General features: G+C 48.1%; 1 protein-coding gene across 2 annotated transcripts; it reads left to right on the top strand.

Annotated features, from left to right (window-relative positions):
• The first annotated feature begins 7,460 nt into the window (after window positions 1-7,460).
• CLDN18 (claudin 18) lies at window positions 7,461-23,276 on the top strand. Of its 2 annotated transcripts, none has more exons than XM_062499335.1 (5): window positions 7,461-7,680; window positions 19,971-20,135; window positions 21,683-21,788; window positions 22,150-22,260; window positions 23,099-23,276. In XM_062499335.1, the coding sequence occupies exons 1-5, from the start codon at window positions 7,461-7,463 to the stop codon at window positions 23,274-23,276; spliced, it is 780 nt and encodes a 259-aa protein (XP_062355319.1). The 2 variants fall into 2 exon arrangements, with proteins under 2 accessions (XP_062355319.1, XP_062355318.1); XM_062499334.1 differs by lacking the exon at window positions 7,461-7,680 and adding an exon at window positions 15,803-16,022.
• The last annotated feature ends 685 nt before the right edge of the window (window positions 23,277-23,961 follow it).

The raw sequence follows: 23,961 nt of genomic DNA, 5'->3' as shown, positions 1-23,961 counted from the left end.
AGCAGTGCCCATGCTCTCTTTCTGTCCCTCAATGCAGGGGAGTCTTGCCAGGGTAAATTTTGTCCTTCCAAACCAATTGGAGACACACAATTGTTCACTTCAGTGCCAGGCTTTAGGTCCTGGGAAAGCTGAGGGCTGTATTATGTGCAAACACAATTCCTGAATTTCCAGGGGGAATCTGTTGGTGTCAAAGCAATGAGAAGGAAACAAAGGCTTGGAGAGGAAAGGCTGGGAATGCTGCTTGTGACAGATGTGCCTGAGCCTTTTGATTCTGGCCACAAAGCCTGACACAGGAATTTGCCATCTGTTTGGGCTTTGGATGCTAAAAATCACCCTCCTGTCTCCCCCCACAGAGATCTGCTGCTGCTGGAGCAGGTTTAGATGGGTTTCTGTGTGTGAGAATGATGGGATTGGCATGTGATGGCATCCCAGTAGGTCGCCTCATGGCTGTGGCATTCCAGGGGTGGAATTCCAGGTGTTATTCCTGCTCCTCTGGGGAGCTCTTGGCTGAGCAGGAACGCTGATCCATGCTGGGATCTTGCAAATGGGTGAGAGGAGCTGGGATGTCACTGTGTTCACTCATTTCCCTCTGGGAATCACCTCCCAGGGAATCTCTTCAGACTTCTTGCTTTGGTGGGATTCCATGCTGCCAAGGGAGATTTGGGAGTAGAGAAGGTTTTCCAAGAAAGTTGAAAATTAGGATTTGGTCCTGGGATGGCTCAGATGGATCTGAGCTCAGAGATGGCTGGTGGGGGTCAAGTGGAGGTTTTTTGCTGGTGGTCAAGAGGTTGAAAATTTGGGAAATCCTGGAGAAATAGAGCACCAGGACATGTGGATGAGCATGATACAGAGTTGTGTCTCCTGTGATCAGTGGGGGAAAGCATTTTGTATCCTGGAAATCAGTGAATGGCAACCTCATGCCTGACCTCAGGTCATTCTTAGCTCTGTTCCTGCCCTGATGTGGCAACCAGAACACTCCAGCTCTGGACTCCCTGCAGCCTCTGTGCTTCCAGAGCTTTCCAGCATCAACTTCCAAAGCCTGGGACTGAAAAAACCATTTGTGATTTCTTCAATGCACAGAAGCTGAAAAACATCAGTGCTCTGTCACCCAAAACTGCGTTGATCTGATTTGGCAGGTGACCATTGCACATAAGACTTATATACATTAATTGATATCATATGTATTTATTTGTTTATTTTATTTAGCTCTTCCTGTCTACCTCTCACAAACAGAAAACTCTCCCATGGCTTGTTTCCAGTATGAAAATCAATGAAGATGGCAGGATTGAGTACATCAGAATGCCTTGGGATGTTTGAGGAGCAGTGTGACTCCACCTATGAAGTCCTTTTGTGTGTAAAATGGGACTTTTCCAGGCAATTCCTTCTTCACTCAAGTCAGTGGAGTCTGAGTATCTCACAAGAAGATTCTGTAGTTTCACTTGACTTTGAACCTCAGTCTCTGCTTTTCTTGGCTTTTAAGTAATTAAATATTCACCCTCAGTGGTTTACCAGCACAAGATGGCTTGCAGTGAGGAATAATAATAATAAAAATAATAATAGACCATTATAGACTGGACGGGATTGAAATTGTGTAACAAATGCAAGATTAGTAAATATGATTTATGGAGTGAAATTATAGAATCATCAAATTATTTGGGCTAGAAGGGACCTTAAACAGCCTTTTGTTCTTCACCACCTGCACTAGAAACCTTGCACTAGACCAGGTTCCTCCAAGCCCTGTCCAACCTGGCCTGGAACACTTCCAGGGATGAAGGGATAACTCCTGTGTCACCCAGGACGACAACAAAAGTGGCATTTGTATACAAATGCGGGAGGGGAAATGACATAAAGTGATCAGTAAATTATTTCTGTCCTCCCAAACCTGGGAAAGAAAGGAAAGGAGTCTGGCTGGCAGCAGGAGCATCCATTTCTGGATGAGGAGGTTATGGAAAGGCCCCGTGTGGTTGTAGGAGCTCATCCCTGGGACTATCCCCCCATGCTCCATCGAGGATACCAGCACTGCTGGGATCACACCAGTCTTGTCACTCAAAGCCATGAAGTTAAAGCTAAATACACACATGAGTTTGGGCTGTACTTGAATTCTTCCTTGGAAAGCGCTGCTCCAGGAGATCTGCTGCTCAGGGATGTATTTAATTGCAGTTAATTGCACAGGTGTTTACCTTGCAGTGGAGTCAGTGACACAAGGTCCTGGATCTGCAGCCCGGTCCTTGTTCTTCCTTGCATATTTTGTTCATAGTTCCTCCAGTGACTTGATTTATTCCCAAATCTCCTGCTCCCAAACACCAACAGACCTTGGAACAGGTCGCTCAGAGAAGCTGTGGCTGCCTCATCCCTGGAAGCGTCCAGGACCAGGTTGGAGGGGCTTGGAGCAACCTGGGCTAGTGGAGGGTGTCCCTGGACATGGCAGGGATGGGACTGGATGGGTTTCTTCCAACCTAAACCATGCTGTGATTTCATGATCCAGAGAAGACACACTGGCCAAAGCCTTCCCGTCTCAGCGTGTCCATGTGTCCAGGTGCCGGCTCTGGGTCCTGCAGCCCCTGGAACCCTCTGGTGAATGCACCTGAGCTGGGCACCCTTCAGTGAGGGCAGTTTTAAGTCTCTGTCAGAAACACAAAAGGCTGCAGAGTTGAGTTGAGGTTGGATAGAAAAAGGGCTTTCCCTAAATCTTCCAGCAACACCTCTGATGTGGCTGCTCCTTAAAGCAAACCAGGGAAACAACCAGTGATTCATGATTCTGCTGAGCTCCTTATGGTTGACAAAAGCTCCTCCTGCCCACACACTGCCCCCAGCTCCTCCTGGGGATAGGCGAGGGAGAAGAAGTAGAGAGATTGTGTGAAGTTCACTTCTCCCGAGAAGCTGCTCGTGCTTGGACTTGTCCAAAGAGCTGTCGTAGTGGAGTTCATGAGCTTGTGTAGGGAAAGTGCTGCTGGTAGCTCCTTGAAGACCCTGAGAGCAGGAAGCTGTGGGTGTTGTTGTGATGTGTTGGGACAAGCAGGTTGGCACTGCTGCTTGCCTGTCTGACCCTGTCCTCTGAGTCACCCCCTCCACCCAGCCCTCCCAAAGAATTGCAAAACATCCTCTCTCTCTGAATTTCCTGGTGTGCCCAGCATTTCTGGGACAAAGCTGGCTGTGCCATTCCGTGTTGGAGGTCACATCACATTGGAAGGAGTGACTTTTTTGGTGTGGTCTGGCTCTTTTGTGGCAGCTGCCTTTCTCACCTCACGACTGACACTGTCAAGTCAAACTTGGTGACAGCAGCCATGGCCAAGTAGCACTATTGGAGCTCTTCAACCTCAGGTAGTTAATGAAAGTAATAGATAATTTTAGGTGGCATGTTGCTAAAAAAAGAAAATCACATTTCAGCTGGACCGTCACATTTTTTCTGAATTTCCTCCTCTCCTCTCCTCTCCTCTCCTCTCCTCTCCTCTCCTCTCCTCTCCTCTCCTCTCCTCTCCTCTCCTCTCCTCTCCTCTCCTCTCCTCTCCTCTCCTCTCCTCTCCTCTCCTCTCCTCTCCTCTCCTCTCCTCTCCTCTCCTCTCCTCTCCTCTCCTCTCCTCTCCTCTCCTCTCCTCTCCTCTCCTCTCCTCTCCTCTCCTCTCCTCTCCTCTCCCTTTCAAACCTCTTCCTGTTCCTGTAAGCACAGTAAGAAATGGAAATTCCATTTTGAAATGAAAACTAGAGAAAATTTTCACTGGGCTTAATTTCCTATTAAGATCTTGGCTTTTTTCTCCTCAGGTGTTTAAAACCAGGCTTGGCAGAAACTTCTGAGCTCATCTGCTGCCACACTCCTTCTAGTGCTCTTTTCCAGGGGTTTTGCTTTTTCCAAAGCCCCAGACAAACCCAGAACCCTCCAGCCCCCATAAACCTTTTATAAATAACTCCTACAGCACCTCTTAGCCCTGACAGTGTTCATCTCAGAACATTGTCTGAGAGTGGTTAAGCCACCGTTCCAGGTGGGTTTGCCTCGTTTCAGGGTTACTTGAAACTTGTAGAGTTTTCCAAGCTTGTTTTTCCTGACCTTTGGCAGGTGGTGTGCCTGGCAGTTTATCTCCTTGGTCATGCAGGAGTTCAGGAGGCCGGGAAGGAGGAAGGAAGGATGCAAACAAAGGAGTTATTACCATGTTACTTGGCTTTCCAGTGGCCGGAAGAGATGCAAGAGTCTTTTGGCACAGTGGTACTTTTTTCCTTACAAAAAAAAAAAAAAAAAAAGAAAAAAAAAAAGAAAAAAAAAAGCACTTTAATTGAAGCCTGCAATGTTGTATAAATGGAAGATCTAAGTTTTAATTGAAAAATAATTATAACCACTTAATCATTTTAAATGAGGGCTGTAATTGCAGTCAGTTCATAATAGCCAAATACAGACACTTAGATTCCTGCAATAAAGCAGGGATGGTACAGCTTGATTTGCTAATAGCTCTTCCACTTCTCTCCTCTTTTGTCTCAAAGATTAATTCAGGCAAGGGCTATTAGTGCCGTTAATTGGTTCTGCAATTTAGACCTTGTGCTTGTGAATGAGTGACTGATGCAGACCCATCAGCCAATAATGTGAACACTTTGTCAATGTGTTCCTCATTGTCCGGCTCCGCACAGCTCCCCCGGCAGCTCCTCCACCACCCAACCCCGGCTCCCGGGAGGGATCAGGAGGAGCGGGGCTCCTCCGGGCTGAGGCATTCACTTAGCTTTAGATAGGTCACCCAGATGTCTTTGAAAGCACGGCCGGCTTATGAATAAAATAATTAGGTGGTCCAGGCGTCCTCTTTGGCAGGGACAAATCCCATATACAAGAGAAATCTTCTCCGCTGTGCTGGAAGCAGGAGGTTCGGTAGGGCTGTGAAGGTGGTGAGGAGATGTGTTGGACCCTGCCGGTGGGAAGGGGCCGATGGCTCCAGGCAACACCAGGAAGGGATCCCCTTCCCACAGGCAGCAGCAAGGCTAAAGTGAGGCTAAAACACTTAAATCCCACAGAACGGCATGATCTCTACTTTTTTACAGGTGCAATTTCCCACTTAAGAAGTCACAGTATCGGCGATGGGCAGTAGGCACAGCTGGAGGGACTCGGAGCAGCTTTCGGTGACATTTCTTGGAAAAACACCCAGGGAAGGCTTTGTCTTTGCTGTACCACAGTCATGTGAGATAACTGGGATGGATCACATCAAGTTTAGGTGGTTGAAGGAGTTCAGTCCTTAACTATTTTCACTGTGAGCTCCTCCCAGAGGAGAAAACTAGCCATTTTGTTAAGGTTAGGGTATTTTTGGTTGGGAACACTGCTGCTCACACACTAAGACCCTACTCTTCTGGCCGCTGTACATTGGCACATTTTGAAATAAACGGGTCATAATTTGGACAAAATCTGTCCCTTTGCAGGTATCTTGTCCTCCCCACCCAGGGACCGACGTGTACCAAGGGGAGATGCTTTTCCCAGACCTTCCAATGCAAGGTGAATTTACCCTTTGAGTTAATGTATTGAACACAATTGTTGGCTGCCATGAGTCTTTTCCGTCTCCAGGTGATCGCAGTGGTGACAAACACAGGGAGTATGTTTGTGCTCTGGACTCAGGCTCTATATTTAGTTATGTGATACTGGGAGAGCTTTCCGTGATTAAGTTCTGTTGACCGATACTGAAAGTAATTAACAGCTCCAACATGGAGCGGACGAGGTGTGGCACCAGGACTGGGTGTCACTGGGCCCAAAAATGTCTGGGAGAGACAGTTGGTTGTAAAAGCACATGAATCACCAATCCTGTTCTTTTGGGGAAAAAAAGGGAAAAATGGGGTAGTGTTCCATTTAAACCTGAGGACTGTTTGGAGTTGCCTTTTCCTTGGCTGATGTTTAATCTTGGGCATTGATTTCATGAATGATGTGTAGCAAACATCGGTACTAGACACAACATTTTTGGAACTGATAATTGGGGTTTTGAATCTTAAGTGAGAGCGACATCTCCCTTGGAGCTTCATGAGCAGACCTGCTGTGCTTTGGACATGGGAACAGACTGGGCGACTTCCCACGCTCCCTTGTTTGGTTGTTCTCTCCATAAAGTGCAGGACCAAAATAATCTCTGGGAGATTTTGCTCCCACAACAGGCTGGAACTTCCTCAGAGGCAGCTTTAAAGGGAAATCCTCGAGGCATTGAGGCCAAGCATCTGGGAGAGACTGCAGGGTCCTTGAGCGAAGATAACTTCAGCCAGGTGATGGAGGTCCACTCCTTCATGCTTCCTCCCCACCTTCCACTTCCACCACCTAAATGTCACCCTACTGAGCTCCACTTCTCCTGAAGGTCCCTTCCTGACCCCTCCATATGTTCTGTGTGTCTGGCACTGCTGGAACAGGGCTCCTCATCTCCTCTTCTCCCGCACATTCCCTGCTCGTCTCCAACCACAAACAGGTTGGTACTTGTGGAAAACTGGGCTAGGAAGAAAGTAGTGATGGATGGAGCAGAATGGGCAGACAAGGCATTATCCCACAAAAGCATTTTCTGCAATAAGGCCAGGTCTCTTAGGGTGCTTTGGTCTTTCAGCAGGTCTGCCCTGCTATCTTCCTTTGTCCATAGAAACAAGTCCAAATTCCCATTTGGATGAGGGGTATGAAACAATTATAAATGAGGATATGAAGTTTTGTCTGTGTTTTCCCCTTGGTCCTCCCATAACAAACTGCAGGTTCACACCTTTCACTCTCCAGAAAGTGCTTCCTTTCCTGTAGGGTCCCAGCCCAACCTTCCCGAGGTCTGCCCAAACACCCATTGCTGTAAGACTCCTTTTTTTATACATTAACCTAGGATGAAATGCTTTGGTTGAGCCAGATGGAGCCATGCTAATAAATCATGGAATCATTTAGGTTGGAAATGTCCTCTAAGATTGTCAAGTCCAATTGTTCCCTCAGCACTCCCAGGTCAGTCATGTCCTCAAGTGCCACATTCCCACATCTGTGAACTCCTACCAGGGATGGGGACTCCACACTTCCCTGAGCAGCCTGCTCCAATGCTTGAACATCCATCCCATGAAGGAACTGAAGGAACTTCTCCTAATATCCAATCATCCTTGCCAGGAAAGGATTAAGCTCTCCATAATTTTTATGTTCCATCAGACTGAAGCCCCTCTGTGTTTGTTGTCCCAAAGAGCCCTGGCATTTCTGTGGGAGCTCTCCAGAGGGACCCGCTGGTCCCATCTGGCTGTGCTGGCTGCACCTCTGCCTGGAGGGAGAAGGTAAACAGAGAGCGAGGTGGAACAAACGGCTCTTGGTACCGAGCGAGGAAATTATCTCACCGAAACAGATAAAGGCAGGGGGAGGTTTGCGTGGTGCACCCAGAGCTCCCTTGACTGCTGGCCTGACGTAGGCAGCGCCTCCAGCTAAAAGTCCCCGGTGTCCTGGCTGCCTGCCCCAGAGCCGGCTTGCGGAGGCTTGTGCGCGCCCGGGACGTGGCTGCCGCGCGCCCGCCACCATGTCGGTGACAATCTGCCAGTCCATGGGCTTCGTGGTGTCCGCCCTGGGCATCGGAGGCATCATTGCCTCCACGTGCATGGACCAGTGGAGCACCCAGGACCTGTACAACAACCCGGTGACGGCCGTCTTCAACTACCAGGGCCTCTGGCGCACCTGTGTCCGGGAGAGCTCCGGCTTCACCGAATGCCGCGCTTACTTCACCATCCTGGGGCTGCCAGGTAGGGCCTGATGGCGCCAGGGGAGAGCTGGCAGGGTCAGGACGCAATCTCTGTGTGAGCAGTGTGGGATTTTTTTTTTTTTTGGGTAACCCAAATTTCAGCAAAAAAGGACCTCAGGTGGTCACCCTGTTTGGAGAACAGATCTTTGGAGATACATCAAGGTAAAATCCCTCCCATGGCCAAGCTGATGTTCAGCAAAACTTGTTACAGCTAATTATGCATCCTGAGGTGTTGCCCAGGCTGCTCCATGGGGAGATTCATCCCCTGTGCCATGGGTGGCTCTGGCTCAGATTCCTGCCCCAGCTGTGAGGCTCTGCATGGCACCAGAAGCTACTAATAGTCTTGTCACTGGAGAAGATCCTTTCCTAAGAGGATATGTCACAGTTCAGCTCACTGTATTTCTATTTGGGCTAACACCACCAGGCTGGATTTTTCCCTAATTCTCCTTTGGTTCCAGTTTCTTCTGCCACGGGAATCATTCCTGTCCTGGCTGTGTCCAGAGTATCTCAGGGTGCAAACAATTAGGTTACAAAAGGATTATCTGGGGTTTCTTCTTGCCTTAATACACTGAGAAAAAAAGGCACTTAGGCTCTTATACCCATCTGGCCTCTGTGCTTTGATACAGCCAGAAAAGAAGCCAATTATATCAAGAAATCACTGCAGAACTTCTGCAAAACAGCATTTCCAAAACAGACAGAAAGGGGCATTGTGCACAAAAATTGCTTATTCAAGAGAAGGCACAAATCAAACCAGTATAACCCAGCGTGGCTGTGGCCTCAGACACCAGCTGGAGAGGTGTTTCAACCCCGGAGCTGTGTTTTCATGTTGCTCCTCTCTGGATCCTCATCCCCAGCTGGTGTCTCTGGCATTGACTGTGGTGCAGCTTCCCCATGGATGTCCCTGAGCATTGTCCTCCTGCTGGAGCTGTGGCTTGGAATGCCCCTGCTTGGACTCTCTGGTACAGAAATGCATTTTCCTAGAAGGACACGAGCCTGATCCTGCCTGGGCATCCAGATGAAGGATGACATCCAAGGAAGGGTGTTTGTGCAGGGCTGGTATTCCCACACTGCTCTGTCAGCCAGCAAAGTTGAGCAGCTTCACCAAGGGAAAACTCAGGGAGCAAAGGGCAGGACAGGTTGGTAATACTCAGTGGATTATTGGGTCTTTTCCAACCTTAATGATTTTAGAAAGAGATTAAATTTACCATGCGAAGAGAAAATTGAGGTATAAAAGCCAAACCCACACAGGTGCTCCCACAAGACACTGCAGTTCTTCCAGTTCTTGCAGTTCTTCCTCAGTTCTTCTGCTCAAAAATCTTGAAACGACGAAAACTGTAACTCTACAAAAGAAAAAATTGGCCTTTTCCAGTCTTCAGCTCTGGGAAGTACTCTGATCTTTGAAGAAATCAGAATATTTGGGATATGGAGGGGTTGTTCGTTCAAAGCACCTTTGTTGCTGCCCTCAGTCCTACAGCAAAAAGCAGAAAACTAGGGATGGTTCTTTTGCAATTCCAAAACCTTCAGACTGGTGTCTGTCAGGTGGGCATTAATATTCGAAAATGGGAATGTCAAGGGGATGGATTTCCTGCATTAGCAGGATTTCCCTGCATTTAGAGGGGCTGCTGAAGAGCAGCCTTGGGGTGCAACAAGATGGTGCCTAAAGTCCCTTCCGACCCAAACCATCCTGGGATTCTGTGTTTCCGTGATTCCTCAGCTCCATCCCATAGGCTCTGTGGATCCTTCCGAGAGCCATGGACAGAAATGAGCATCTTATCCTAAACTTTGGAGTTTCTGATGAAGCCGTCATCTTAGAGGGGAATTTCCACTTGTGTTCATCAGGTTTACTGTGAAAAGGGATATAAAAGACCTCAAGGAATAAAGGACAACCTTAAAAAATAAAGGTGGTGGATGCCTGAGTCCCCAGAGTTGCTGTCCTCACCCTCAGTGGTGTGGGCTCAGTGTGAGGGAATATGAATATTTATGTGCTTTGTCCCAAATGATAATTTTTGTGACCAGTGTTATCAGCACTGCCCTACAAAAACAAGGTGGAATTTTTCGGGTTTTTTTGTTGTTTTTTTTTTTTTAATGAACTAGGCTTGTTCTTCTGCAGTCACCCCCCTCCCTGCTCCCGTTTTTCATCCCATTATGGATTGCCTGACACTTCCAGTCTCTGGAGAAGCTGGAGCAAAGCCTCATATCCTACTGCTGTGCTTTATGGATTGGCTCTGTCTCCTGAACCCAGCTGCTCCTATGGGCATTTCTTCCCACCCACCATCAGCAAAAGTGGTACCCCAGTCAGAGGTGGGGAGGGAATGATGCTAAAAATCCTATTATTAATTTGTTCAGGTGCTATTTAAGTGCATCATCCCCATGTTTATTTTAAGCGTGCAGCATCCTGATCTCCGTGAAACCCCCCTCACAAACTACCCCAGAGTTAATGGTTTGTCAGCATTTCCATTATCAACCCCTATTTATTATCCTGACAATGGCAATTTATATTGGGAACAATAGTGCCATAGTGAATAAAAATAATAGGACTCTGGCAAAGCAGCGAGGTGACCTGAGCACATTGAGGAAGTTTTGGGTTCCAAGGATTTTTTTCACCTCAATCCCTCGCTCCCACAGCAAAGATTAAACTTGTCTTGCCCATCATCCATCTTCAATTTAGTTGGGAATTTTAATTTCAAATAGATTGAGGAAAAATCAAGATAATAGATAGCAATGAGAAATTACGCAGGCAGTTTATGGCTCTGGCTGCTCAGCTATAAACAGTCACTCTCTGGTGAAATGGGGCACTGGAGGACTGGACATATTTGTTCTGATTTTGCTTTCTCCTGTTGTTTTTTGCTCCTTGCTTTAGCATGAGATGGTTTGGAGGACATAGCTGGAAATACAAATAAGGGATAAATAGCAAAAGCTGAGCTGGGCAAGGCTGGTGGTTTCACCTTGTGTGGAGATCATGAGGTGATTTCTGCTCAAAGCAGAATTTTGCAGTTTCTCCCAGCTTTGATAAACTGCAATTGCATGGGCGGTGATTTCCCTGGTTTCTGTATCGGTGTCTTTTTTCCACAACTGTTCAGGGAACCTTCTACAATTTTCCCAAGGACATTTCTCCCTTGGGTCCAAAGCTCTTTTTACCTCTTCAGAAAGGCTGAGATACCTCTTTGCTGTGGACCAAAAGGTTGTCAGCTCCAAATAGGAAAATATTCTTGCTTTTCCAATGGCAAACTTTGACAGTCTGAGAGCAACTTGTTCAATTGATAAAAATGCCCATGTTCTTAGAATGCTCAGAGGGAAAAGAATGCAACCATGACTGCCTGAATTTTCCACAAATTTCAGTTTGGCTAGTGCAGGACAGCAGCAGTGCATAGACCTTTCCCTAGGAAACATCGACATTAAGTTCACCAGATTCTTCCCTTCTTTATTGATGCTCTGACAACGTTTTCTTTCATTTCATACAACCCACAATCATTTTGTGGCATAACCATAGCAAATAACCTGATTTTGGAGACAGGGCAGTCACTGGCCAAGGTGACAGTATCTCTGCTCCCTGTAACTGTTCCATGGCCAAAGTTTGTAAGGATGGGAAGTGCTAGTTGACATGTCATGATCCTCCACCAGTGATGGCCATGGCAAAGTCTCTTTCAAGGTCTGTTTGCTGCTTGAATTCCTTTCAGCCAGCCAAGTCAGCTCCAAATTTTGAAAAATGTGCAGGCAACTGCTGTAACCTGCTTAAAGTCTTTTGAGATCAAATTTTGGGTGCAGAAGGATTTAGGTGGCCCAGGTAGGTTGAAGACTGGATATATGCTACCAGGACATGTGTGAGGCTCTGATGGATTTGAACTCACAGGTGGAGCTGATGGAAGCATGGGGATGGGAAAAGAGTCAATGGAGACCTTTAGAGAGGTATCAGGACCCCCAGTGACATTCAGGGTGGGAGGAGGTGGAAGGGAGCTGGGTCCGTGTGTCACACTTATTGTTTTGTGCCTTTACACCGTGAAAGGATGAGAGAAAAGGTCAAAAAATCCTAAGGGATCTGAAATGAGGGCCAGAAGGGGAAGGAGCAAGGCTGTGGAGATTTGGGGCTGGGCTACAGCTCATAGACGTGTAGACAAGCCCAGCTTCATGCACCCCGGCTCTGCTCTGAGGGACCTCAGGGCACCCTCTGGGCTACCCCAGTGGTGTGGATCTGAGCTGGGATGGGGTCCTTCCATGACCCACTTCCCTCACTGAATTCCAGAAAGGTCATTCAGCCCTTTGTATTGTGGACCACACACTCACAGACCCTGAGGTGGTCCCAACAGTGGAGGGGCAGGAAGAGAAGGGTGGGATTACTTAGTCTGGGCCTGAGCAGGTTGGGCTGGTGTGAGCAGCTGGAAGGGTGTGAGCTGTGTTTGCAAATTTGAGAGCAAACATGAGCTGGAGGTGATTTTTGTGGGAGAGGCAGTGATAACATTCAGGAGCTGCCTGGGCCCAGCGACAGGCTTTGAGATAACACAGAGTCAACGCCTGGGGAGATAAAGCAATATGAGCAGGAATTAAGGGGCACAGGGGAGTGGTCACAAAGCCCCCTTCTTTTCCTCATTTGGGTAAACCACTGGAGTTGTCCCAGTGCTCACTGGGTGCCCTGTTCTCTGCTCCTTGGTGAGCTGCAGCCTCGCCCTTCCCCTTCTTCAGACACAGCTCAGCATTTCCACGTGAATCTGGAAACCCTTTAGCCAAACACTCAGCCACTGGAGACAATCCACAGATTGCTTGGAGAGAGATTCCCATCCTTCAACCAATCCTGGCTGGGGTCATCTCCATGGGGTGGCTGGAGATGCGCATCAGGCTTTGGTGAAGATGCTCAGACTTGCTCCACGGCTTTCCTCTCACCCAATCCCTTCTTGGGTTGTGCTCTGAGCCAACAGTTCAGGTGAAATTCCCAGGTGAAATTCTGTTATCTGGGAAAATGGGATGAATGTGTTTTTCCATATCATGGACAGTTCAGAAACAACCATTACAAATAAGTTTAAAATCTGAATATTTAAGAAAGGCAAAAAAAAAAATGTACTGGGGAAAGGTTGGGAAGGAAACATGTCTGGATTTTGTCTCCAGAACTCTGCTTCAAGCATTCACTGAGGAAGGTGTGGTAGCTTTGAGTGCCCACTCTTTCCAAGTATGGTTCTAGTCAGAGCAGGAGAAATGGCAATGGGATGGCTGGAGGACACTTCAGCCAGTACTTTTAGGGATGAGCAAACAGAAACCCCCCAAACCACAATAATTCTTCAGAGATGACAACATGTGGAGCGCACCCAGCATGGCTGGGTGTTTAACTCTCAACTGAGGACTGCAGCATGACCATCATCAGCAGAATTTTTTGCTCAGCTCCATTTTTGTGGACAGCACACAAGACTTCAGTGGGGAATGTCCAGCCTTGTGTTGGTTTCTCCTTCTTAGAGACATGGTTCCATCTGGTCCCGAAAATTAAAGCCAGACTGGTTTTCCTGGACTTTCTTGCACACCTGGAGATTCTGATGATGCTTTTTGACTGCTCCACCATTGCTCTGGGGTTTTGATGTCCCTGAGTAAGAGCCATGAAAGAAACAGTATCTCCATCCACAGGAGAAAATTCCATTCCCAAGGAAAGGTTATTGAGGTGACAGACTAGACATAGGCACATCCATGGCCCTCTTTTCAATAGGTGTCCTGGGGGGGAATCAGCAGAGCTCGGAGAAGAGAAGAAAGAGAAGGAGAGAAGGAGAAGAAAAGGTCCCTGTTGGTTTGAGGGCAGCTCCTGCTGCACGTGGCCAGAACCAGCAGACAGGTTGGAGGAAGGAGTGGTGTGTCCCCTTCCTCCATAGGAAATGTGGATACAGGGATGGAAGGGCCACCACTGCTGGTATTCCTGCAACTACCCAGATGTTCCATGGAGCAGAAAAAAACAATAATTTCAAAGGTGGCAGAGGTGTTTGGGGAAAAAAAAACTGAAAAAAATACATTCTTCCCTTCCCTTCCCTTCCCTTCCCTTCCCTTCCCTTCCCTTCCCTTCCCTTCCCTTCCCTTCCCTTCCCTTCCCTTCCCTTCCCTTCCCTTCCCTTCCCTTCCCTTCCCTTCCCTTCCCTTCCCTTCCCTTCCCTTCCCTTCCCTTCCCTTCCCTTCCCTTCCCTTCCCTTCCCTTCCCTTCCCTTCCCTTCCCTTCCCTTCCCTTCCCTTCCCTTCCCTTCCCTTCCCTTCCCTTCCCTTCCCTTCCCTTCCCTTCCCTTCCCTTCCCTTTTCCTCCCAAGGGGTTCTTTTTAGCTATGACCAGTCTATGGGTTTATTTCCCTGTGCACTGTTGCACACACTTGGGAATAGGGGTTATATCTCAAAGGAATATTGCTGCCTCTGACATGTTCTGACGAGGCTCAGCCCAGAAAAAGGCATGTGGTCTCTTACCACTGGATGGCCAGAAACAAGAAGGCGAGTCCTGGGGCGTGGGAAGGAGTCATCCTGGAGAGCTGCTGAAGAGCATCAGGGCTTGGATGAAACCAGATTTTCTAGACTGGGACACAGTTCTGGCTGTGGGACCACAAGGGATGGGATGGAGAACTGATCATCTTTTAGCACTCTTTGTCCTTCTGTCCTTCTGCCAGGTCCTTCTCATCCCTAGATGTTATCTCAGGTTCTCCAGCCCTGACCTATCACAAATTATTATCCAAAATTAGAAATTTTAGTCAACATTCCCTGTCCTTCAGAGAGGGTGAGCAGCTCTTTACCACCTCTGTTTCTTGAGGGTTCCCTACTGTGGTTTTAGTTCACTTTATTATTTTTTGCTGGCAATTTTTGGTAGGTCAGAACTGCCCCTTCCTGTGATATAGGTTTCCCAAAGTGAGTGAAAATTATGACATTTAAATAAAACTGATGGAAGCAAAGACATCTTGTGCCTGACCCGAGAGGGCTGTGATTGCCACGAGACATGAATTGTGCTCTGGCTGCCCCAGAAGAGCCCCACAAGCTGAGGGATGTCCTGGATGGTTTTCTCCAGAAGGCAAGAACAGTATCCAGGGTGTAATAACCCCAGTGTAACTCATCCATGGACACAAATCAGCCTTTCCTCTCTTCCTGGTGTCTTTCACATGGCTTCACATCCAAGTGCTGGTGTGGATGGTGCCTGTGGTACAGACAGTTTAAAGTAGGAATTTGTTTCTAGGTCAGGACTGAAGTAAATCTGTTGAAGAGGGATGCTGGATAAGAATGGATGATTGTAAAGCCTGGCAGGTCCTTGTACCTCATTGACTCCATTGGCACAGTGGATTTATACTTCTCCCAGTAGTATAAAGCCCAGCACCACTGGGATAATGAATTTCCCACTTTTTACACTCTCCATCCCTTTCCCAGGACCATCCCTCTGGTCAATAAGGACAAGTACCCCCTCAGAAAGGCCATTTCCCAGTGTTTCCTGTGTTGTCCTCCCTTCCACACGGGTTTCAGTGTGTCGTCGTGATGGCAGTGGGGATGTTGGCAGGTGGAGAACAGGGTTGGAGGAGCACTGCTGGATCAGATTGGGGCTCTTGGCTTGGTGCCCTGCATTGTGCCATGGTCAGCATCCAATGGAAATTCAGTGAGGGCACTGCAAAGGGCAGCCACATCGCTGGGCTGGGCTGGTGGCCCCACATCCTCTGACAGAGCCCTGTCTCTTGTGCCTCTGGTGTGGACACCTCCATGGGGGACAGGTTGTCTGATGGCATCAGCAGAGGGATGGGGAGGTGGTGGCCTGGGCCAGGTGCTGAACTCCTCTAGGGACACGGTCCTTGCCCTGTGCCAAGCAGGTAGGAGAAGCCCAGTGGGCAGCAAAGGGTTTCAGGGGCTGGCCGAGCCCCAAGTGGGTTGCCCAACACTCGGCAGAGCGTGGCTGCTTAAAAGAAGGACAAGCACTTCTAAAGGACAAAAGCTCCTATCTCCAGCCCTGCCGGCACAAACCTCCCCGGCAGCGAGAGTGAAACTGGACTATCTTGCAAAAACACTTTGAGCAAACAGCGCTCAATGGAAAGCATCTGATAAGAGCAGCTGCACTGCTGGTGGCTCAGGCAGGAGGACTCCGGTGCCCCATTAGGACTGCGGCTCCCTCGGGCCGTGCCACCTCCGCTCTCCGGGGACACACCATGTCCACCACCATCTGCCAGGTGATGGGGTTCCTCGTGTCATCGCTGGGCGTTGGGGGGAGCATCATGGCCACAGCCATGGACACGTGGAGCACGCAGGACCTGTATGACAACCCGGTCACGGCCGTCTTCCAGTACCAGGGGCTGTGGAGGAGCTGCGTGCGGCAGAGCTCCGGCTTCACGGAGTGTCGGCCGTATTTCACTATCCTTGGGCTGCCAGGTAGGGGCCAAACCACTCCAGGTGTCTCCTGGAGCTCTGCATTGTTTTCATCTGAAAGGAGGAAAAGGTATCTTAAAGCACTTTGTGAGGAATAACATTTCCAGTGTTACGTTATGAGCATAAAAATAGAGTATTTGTTGCCAAAATAACTTCTGTGGTGGGGTTTATTAGTGGGGGCTGCGACTTGGAGCATGTGTGGGGGGGATCTCTGGGTGAGCATCATGGGTTCAGCAGCACTGCTAGCATAAATCATCACAGCTCCACTGAGGTGAGGAGAGTGAGGATGTTTAACCCCCCAGGTGTTGACCCTTGGAATGGAAACACAAGGAAAAAGGGCTGTATGCAGTTGTGTAGTGTTACAGGACAATGGAAATAATTGAAATGTACTGTTTTTCCAAAGACAGAACTGGAATGGGAGAAATCTGCCAGTGAGAGGTGTGGGTAGGAAGGGCATGAAGGGGAAAGGTGTGCTCAGTCACTCCCCATCACCTGGGCAGTGTTGGTGCTTACTAACTAACCAGAAGCAGAGTGCAGAGGTGTATTGCTGTCCTGTTTGCTTGCTAATGTTCCCAAAAGAGCTGTTCTTCCCACCCCACTGCATGTGAGGCCATTCCAGTGCTCCCAGCCCAGCAGTAAATCTGGCCCCGGTAGCAATTCTCATTCTTGGTGCATGATCACAAAAGAGTTGAAGCAAGCACTGCTGTGCACAGGCCTTTTGCAACTGTTGATCCCAGTGTCGTGTGGGTTCCAGCCCCGTATTCTCAGGGATGCCATCATCAGGGATGCCCTCAAGCTTTGCTGAGGACCCGTGACTCTCCGAGGGGTGCCGTGGAATAAATGTGTCTCTGTGTACCCAGCTTCAGGATTGCCACGTGAATTCTTTCTCATTTGGAAGAGCAAACCTGATATTTAGAGTCACTTCTCCCATGGGATTATTTTAGTTTTAAGACTAAAAATTAGATTTATCCAACAATCTCCACAAAATGTTGACCACTATATCTCTTCATAGTGCTGTGGGCAGGTGATTGTGTTTTAAATGAGCCATAAAGGAATGGGAGCCATCATTTTGATGTCAATTTGTCCCAATCAAGATTTTACTTTTTCAGTTATTTTTAAGTAATATGGCAGTGAAGAAACGTGCAAAGCACTCATGGATGATTTCTGTTGTTAGAGATACCTTGTCAGGGTTATCTTTATGAATCTGTTTAATTGATTAATTCCTTCAATCATATAGAAAAACATGTCCCTGCTGGAATTTGCTTAACTTAAACTCCTGCTGAAATTAACTTAATTTCCCTAAAATTTCTATATCCCATCAATCATTACTGGTAATAAAGTCAGATTCCACCTTTTTATTATGTGTTAGCAACAGAAATGCAGGAGATGGTAATTTAAATGACTTGAAGTTGTTTCACTTCGCTCACTTCTTGCCACTCACATGGGGGAGGAAGATGACTCTCCAGTTTCCCTTAGCTCCGGAAAACAGGGATGCAGGCTGAGGTTTCACATCACTGGCATTTGTTTTGGTGGAGAAGCTATCTCTGTTGGTGCTTTTGCTATTCCCTTGTTATGGAACACCAGTCCTTGTATGGAAGCCAAGTCTATCCTCCCTCATACAAAAGGTGTGTGTGAAAGGCAGATTTGGAACTCCAGGGCCGTTTGCTTCCTACTGCTCCTGATACCACTTTTCCTCAGTCTCCCATTTTGTTTGTCTAAGCCCTTCCACTCCTTCCTTCAAGCAGAGGTCATTCACCTTTGGAAAGGCAGCTCTTTTTAGAGGACTTTCAATGGATGCCAAAACTCCCTTGAAACTGCAGTGTTGCCTTTCCAAACAGCTCCCACTTCAAGTCCCGTGAGCCAAGTGGAGAGGTCTTCATGCCACAACAGGCCTGGGAGAATTTCCTTCTCCTTTCCATCTCTAAGTGGAGATGGTGTATAACTCGATCCCATGGAGGCAGGAATGGCTGCTGATGGTTATTTGGCATTTTTTTCTATAATGTCCTGCTGTGCTCCTCTCATCCCCCTTTCCAACAGCTCCTTTCAATGGAGATTCACAACATTGCTCCAGCAAAAGTGGAGCATCCTTGGCTGCTTGGCTTGGCCCTGCCTGTTGAGTCCTTCTATGGGCACCCAAGGCACTGGGAACACCTCTCCTGAGAGCTAACAAACTCTCCTTGGTGGGATCATTTTCTGGGGTCACTTCTTGACAGGTTGAAAAAGCCCCAGTGATGCAGGAACACCCCAGGAGCCTGCAGGAAACACCCAGGAATGAAGCATTGTGCCAGGGACAAGGAGCTTCCATCATGATCCATAGTCTTGGATTATCAGCCTCTCCTGCCTGCCCTGAATCAAAAACATTTGCAGAGAAACTTTGGTGATTGTAAAGACAAAAGGAGAGTGAAATTTCCTCCCCTTTCTACTTCCCATCAGGTGCTGCGGAACAACTTCTGAGGGCTGATAAGGCGTATCCGCCGTTCCCTGATGGATCATAACTAATGAGCTCCTACCTGGGGGCTGATGAATGGGAGATTGAAAACCCCCGGCTCATTAGCACTCCTTATCAGCTGATAAGGGCAAATTGAGTCATAAGAGCAGAGCTGAGGCGGTGGGACTGCCGGATGGGATGGGAGAAGGTGGTGTATTCCTGGCCTGTGGAATGGCAGCCCGCCTGCTCCCGTGTGCTCCGCGGTGCCAGCGCGGTTCTGCTCTGCTTCCTGACACCCCACAGGCCAGGAGAGCCACGCAGGCACCCAGCACCCTCCTGGGAAGGGTTTACAAACCCTTTTCCCAACCTGTGCAAGGGCTCTGTGCTCCCTGCACCCTTGGGCGCCGCGGTCACCTAGCACAGGGGTGACAGAGAAGTCCCTTGGGATGTGGAATGTGTTTTCCACCTGTGTCACTCCATCATGAGCCCGCTGAAGAGGGGCGATCATGCTTGGGGAGCACCAGAGCCAGACCCAGGGCTGTGGGAGCACATGGCAGGGCAAGGAGAGGCTGCAAAGTGTCCCAGCCAAATCCCAACAGCCCTTGAAATTCCTCCCAGCACACCCTCCAGGGCTCTGCCGCCTTCCCGTCTCTGCCAGGGGCTCCTGCACAAGTGGGGAGGGGAAGGGTCTGGAAAAAGATGGGATAGGTGCCACCATATTAGAGAATCACCTTGGTATTCAAGTACTCTTTCCCTCACCACTTCTCCAGTTTTAAAGATGCAAGTTTCCCCTTACTTTACCTACTACTTTTCTACGCCACCCAAGAGGAGTCTGAAAGGATTTTGCCTCCTTCAGGCTTCAGCTCCCATCATGGGCATGACCCACCAGCATTCCCAAATCATGAACAAATTCAGGATGGGGGTATTTGGATGTTTTATACATGAACATAGACAGATTTAGCCAGGGCTGATGTTCCAAATAGCCCTGAGAAGGATATGGTGAGGGAAATGGTTGCCAGAGGTTTGATGCTCTCTCCTTCTCCCTGTGTAAAGTTTGTCAGGATGATTCTCCTCTTGTCCAAGTGCTTTACTGGGAAGCAGGAACACACAGAAGTGCATTTTGAGTCATGCAGTAGTTAGAAATTCCCTGGATAGGTGGGTGGAGCTGTCTGCTTCCATAGCTGACTGTGGAGGAAAGAAGAGCCCTTTCTCAACTGTGCTTATGGAGCAATCCATGTTTATCCCAGCTCCTCATTAACTCTTCTCCATGAATTTCATGACTGCTGCTATTGAACATTTCTAAAAAAATGTTGCCTAAACCATCAAGCTCTTTGGGAAGTTAAGTCAAACAGCCACGCTTCCAGAGGTGCGCTGGGTAATACAGAATAGATCCAGTGCCCATTTTCCAAACTTTTCTTCTTTAATATTTCTATTTTCAGACAGAGGCAATCTTTGAAAATCCCCCAGACTCTGACAAATCCCATTTCAGCCACTCAGCGAGGCTCTTGCTGTTTGTTTTGCAGCGATGTTCCAGGCTGTGAGGGCTCTCATGATCGTGGGGATTGTCCTGGGAATCCTTGGCCTCTTTGTGTGCATTTTTGCTCTGAAATGCATCCGGATTGGGAGCATGGAGGACACTGCCAAAGCCAACATGACCCTGACCTCTGGCATCATGTTCATCATTGCTGGTAAGTGGGAGCTCTTTTGTCTTCCACGTGGAAGGCTTTGCATTTCCCTAGAATTGAGGACTGGGCAAGTCTTGGTGCATTTCTGAAGTTGTTGGCATTGTCCTCCAGTCTGATTTCCTGGGTTAAGCGGTTTTTAACTCTGATTAGAGAACAAAAAAGTCTCTGGAAAGCAGACGTTTGTATGGGCAACACATGGAAGGCTGAAAAAACTTCCCACAGATGGAAAAGGAAGTATATCTCTGGATTTGTTTTATATATGTTGTTACCATATATTATTATAGCCTTTATTTATAGAGAATATTTTTTCCCAGTTTCAGGCTTTGTCCATAATAGTTTTAGGAAGATTCCAAGTGTTGCTGTAGACTAGTTTGCAGGTTTTAAATACCAGGCTACAAAGCTGCAGGTGTGCCCAGCTCCCTCAAAACTGAAAATGCTAAATACATCACTTACAGGTCTTCCTACATTATTTTTGAGATAAAAAACAAATGAAATCTATATCCTGACAAAGGGAAGCAGAATGTCCTTATTTAAAATCCTCCAAATCCTGACACTTAAATTTTGTTGGGATTTGGAGGATTTTAAATACAATAAAACTTCAGTAAATACAAGCTGGAAAGAGGAAACCACCTTCTGCCACACAGCTTTAAATTTGTATTTTACACCCATCATTTTAGAATCACGGAATCACGGAATGGGTTGGGTTGGGAGGACCTTAAAAATCATCCAGTTCCATCCCCTGCCATGGGCAGGGTCACTTTCCACTGGACCAGGGCTTCAAGCCCCATCCAACCTGGCTTTGGACACTGTGAAAGGAAGAAAAAAACAAAACTGCCATGTGAGGGTTTTTTGCCAAAAGTTCTGGATTTCAACTCTTCTGGACACGCCATCTCCTATCTATCCTTGGTCTTTAAGGTCCCTTCCAACCCAAACCAGTCTGTGATTCCGTGTTCCAGTGTTCTGTGAATTTCTCTGGTGAGGAATACCAAAAATTGTCCTTTCTGCCAGGACTGTTAGGGGTGGTGTACACCCAACAGGATGGCCATCCCAGACATTCCCTCTTTGGATGAATGGAAGAAGTTCCCACCTCCTAGGGCTGGTCTTCCATGTCTGGTGATAAACAGGCTGTGAACCAAAGACATCTTCTCTTTCATGTGACAGAGAGTGTTTTCCCATCAAAAAAAAAATCATGTCAGGGAAATTTTGGTCCATGTTTTTCACTGTAAAACAAATGTTTTAAATGAACTACTGTGTATTTTGTACAACGATCTGTTTGTTAAACTCATTTATGTGACAAAACACACTAGGAGAAAGATTCCTGCTGGTCTGACTTGGGATAGTGTTGTGTGACATTGAATTCCTGATGGTTGATTTTAAATGCAAGGAAAACCTGGAAGAAAAGTGTAACACATTGTGGGTCCCCCTTTGTGCTGAAGGCCATAGAGCAGTGTCTCACCCACCTTTCCAGAGGTGTGAGATGCTTCCCTGAGCCCCCTGAGGTGGCTTCTTGCACTGTGTGGCTCTCAGGCTGTCCTTCTGTCCTGTCTCAGGCCTGTGTGCCATCACTGGCGTGTCCGTGTTTGCCAACATGCTGGTCACAAACTTCTGGATGTCCACCACCAACATGTACCAGGGAATGCAGAACGTCCAGAACAGGTGGGTGCTCAGCTGGCTCTGCGTGCTCCATGGTGGAAATCTCCCTCAGGGCTGTTGCTGAAGGATTGGCAAACTCTGGGGCTACGTCGCGATAGTTGCAGGACTTGGAAGATTATTTTTAGGAGATAGAGCCTCTTGTCTGGGCTGGAGGCAAAAAAACAGGCTGGGATGTCTCTGTCCTGGCAGCTGAAGAGTGAGATAGAGAGGCCATTGGGGTTCAGACTGCAGGTGGAACTTCTGGGGACTTCTGGGGATTTCTGGGGAGAACTGTAGGGCCAGAGGGAGGATGCCAGTGCTCAGTGTGTGTCGGCAGCAGCAGACAGGACCTGTCGCACCCTAACCAGCCACGTCTGCTTTGCAGGTACACCTTTGGCTCAGCCCTCTTTGTCGGATGGGTAGCGGGGGGCCTGGCCCTCGTGGGAGGCATCATGATGTGCCTTGCTTGTAAAGGGCTCATCCCAGAAGAATCCCGGTAAGCTGAGCTGGGTGGACATGGGAAGGTATTGCAGGAAATCTGGGGTGTCCTGATGTCCCCCAGCTGGCCCAGGGTGTGTGGATGCATAACACCCCCGTCATCATAGTCCTCATGATGATGGAAACAGAATCCTTTAGGCTGGAAAAGAGCTTTGAGATCAGAGTCCAGCCATTAATTCAGCGCGGCCAAGGCCACCACTGCCTGAAGTCCATGATTAGTGAGTTGCCCTCCGTGGGTCTCAAGGGAGCATTTGCCCTCCCTGACCCTGTGGTTTGCACACGAAGAGAGAAGACATGAGAACCAACTTTGAAATGTGACTTTTGCACTGTGCTGGTAGATTCGGGACCACAAATTGCAGGTTGAACAGCAGACCATTAGCAGGGGTAGACTGCATCAGCTGAGCCATGATTTACATGGAATTGTAGAATTCCAGAGCAGTTTGGGTTGGGAGGGATCTAAAGCTCATTCCATTCCACCTCTGCCATGTGCAGGGACACCTTCCATAGACCAGGTAGCTCCAAGCCCCAGCTAGCCTGGTCTGGAACACTTCCAGGGGTGGTGTAGCATCACCAGGAATCTGTACTCTGACATAGCCGGTTATTGCAGCGGGTCCATCACTCCACAAATAATTTTGTTCAAGGGAAAGAAAGTGTAAGTTTATGAAAGACCCCAAAAGGGACTTGCAGTTTTCCATGGATGATGGGCTGAGCTCTCTGAGTGCCCCCCAGTGATGACAGAGTGCAGAGTTCCCTGAAACCCACCAGGAGCACAGGGTGCAATGTGGGCAGCCACAGCCCCTCCAGAGGCTGATGTTCCTCTTGTGTCTCCTTTCCAGCTACAAAGCCGTGTCCTACAACGCCTCGGGCCGGAACATCTCCTACAGGACAGGGCCCTACAAGGCTGGCTCGGGGTATGAAGCTGACCCAAAGACCAGGAAGGGCATGGGATATGAAGAAGCTCCTCGAAGTGAGGATGGGAGACGTCCGTACCCTTCGAAATACGACTATGTCTAGCAGGCTTTCTGGCCTTGAGCTGTGCTCTCAGATATTTTTAACTTCACAAGCAAAAAGTGCAGCAAACCAAGCAGTCTGCAAATAGGATTGTGTTTTCTAGCAGGTTTTCTCCACTCTGAGGTTGCATCTTTGTTGTGAACATCAGTTTTACTCTACTGCCCGTTAGCATTAACAGCACCAGGAGGTCTGTGACCAAAGTAACACCTTGTGGTGCTCTCAGAGTAGAACATTTTGCTCCTATTTTCTGTATAAACTGGTATCTGGGAGCAGTGCCTTGTGCCCTTTCTTAATTGCTCAAACAGTGAAAATTCCCCTTTGATAATCTCTGTGTATTTGAAATAAATTCAGTTGTGTCCCCTTGGCTGTACCCAAAGCAAAGAGAGCCTGTGGTCAGGCCATTTTCCTCCCTGGTGACTTCTCTATCCAGTCCCACCTTTGCTTTGCTGACTGTACTCCAACGCTGATCTGCTGTGATATTTAATCTGATTTCTGTTACTGAGACGTTTGCTGGAGCCTGTGATAGCAAAGTGTATTTATTTCTTTGGATCTCTCCAGGGAGTGTGCATAATCCATTGTTATTCCTGCTCTAATAGCTCCCTACCTCTGTGTGCCACCGGTGCTCCTGCAGATGTCATCTTTAATGGAGCCAGGAGAATTTTTCATTTAGAATTAATTAGAGTTACCT

The sequence above is a fragment of the Cinclus cinclus genome, chromosome 10 (genome assembly GCF_963662255.1).
Source record: "Cinclus cinclus chromosome 10, bCinCin1.1, whole genome shotgun sequence".
Lineage (NCBI taxonomy): Eukaryota > Metazoa > Chordata > Aves > Passeriformes > Cinclidae > Cinclus > Cinclus cinclus.
The sequence above is the reverse complement of the archived record's forward strand: the minus strand, read 5'-3'. Positions and strand labels throughout refer to the sequence as shown.

Bases quoted from the DNA above. Each gene is read 5' to 3' on its own strand.
- CLDN18 (XM_062499335.1), top strand. From the start codon at position 7,461: ATGTCGGTGACAATCTGCCAGTCCATGGGCTTCGTGGTGTCCGCCCTG. The intron at 7,681-19,970 runs GTAGGGCCTGAT...TTTGTTTTGCAG, and splicing joins CACCATCCTGGGGCTGCCAG to CGATGTTCCAGGCTGTGAGG. The intron at 21,789-22,149 runs GTGGGTGCTCAG...TCTGCTTTGCAG, and splicing joins ATGCAGAACGTCCAGAACAG to GTACACCTTTGGCTCAGCCC.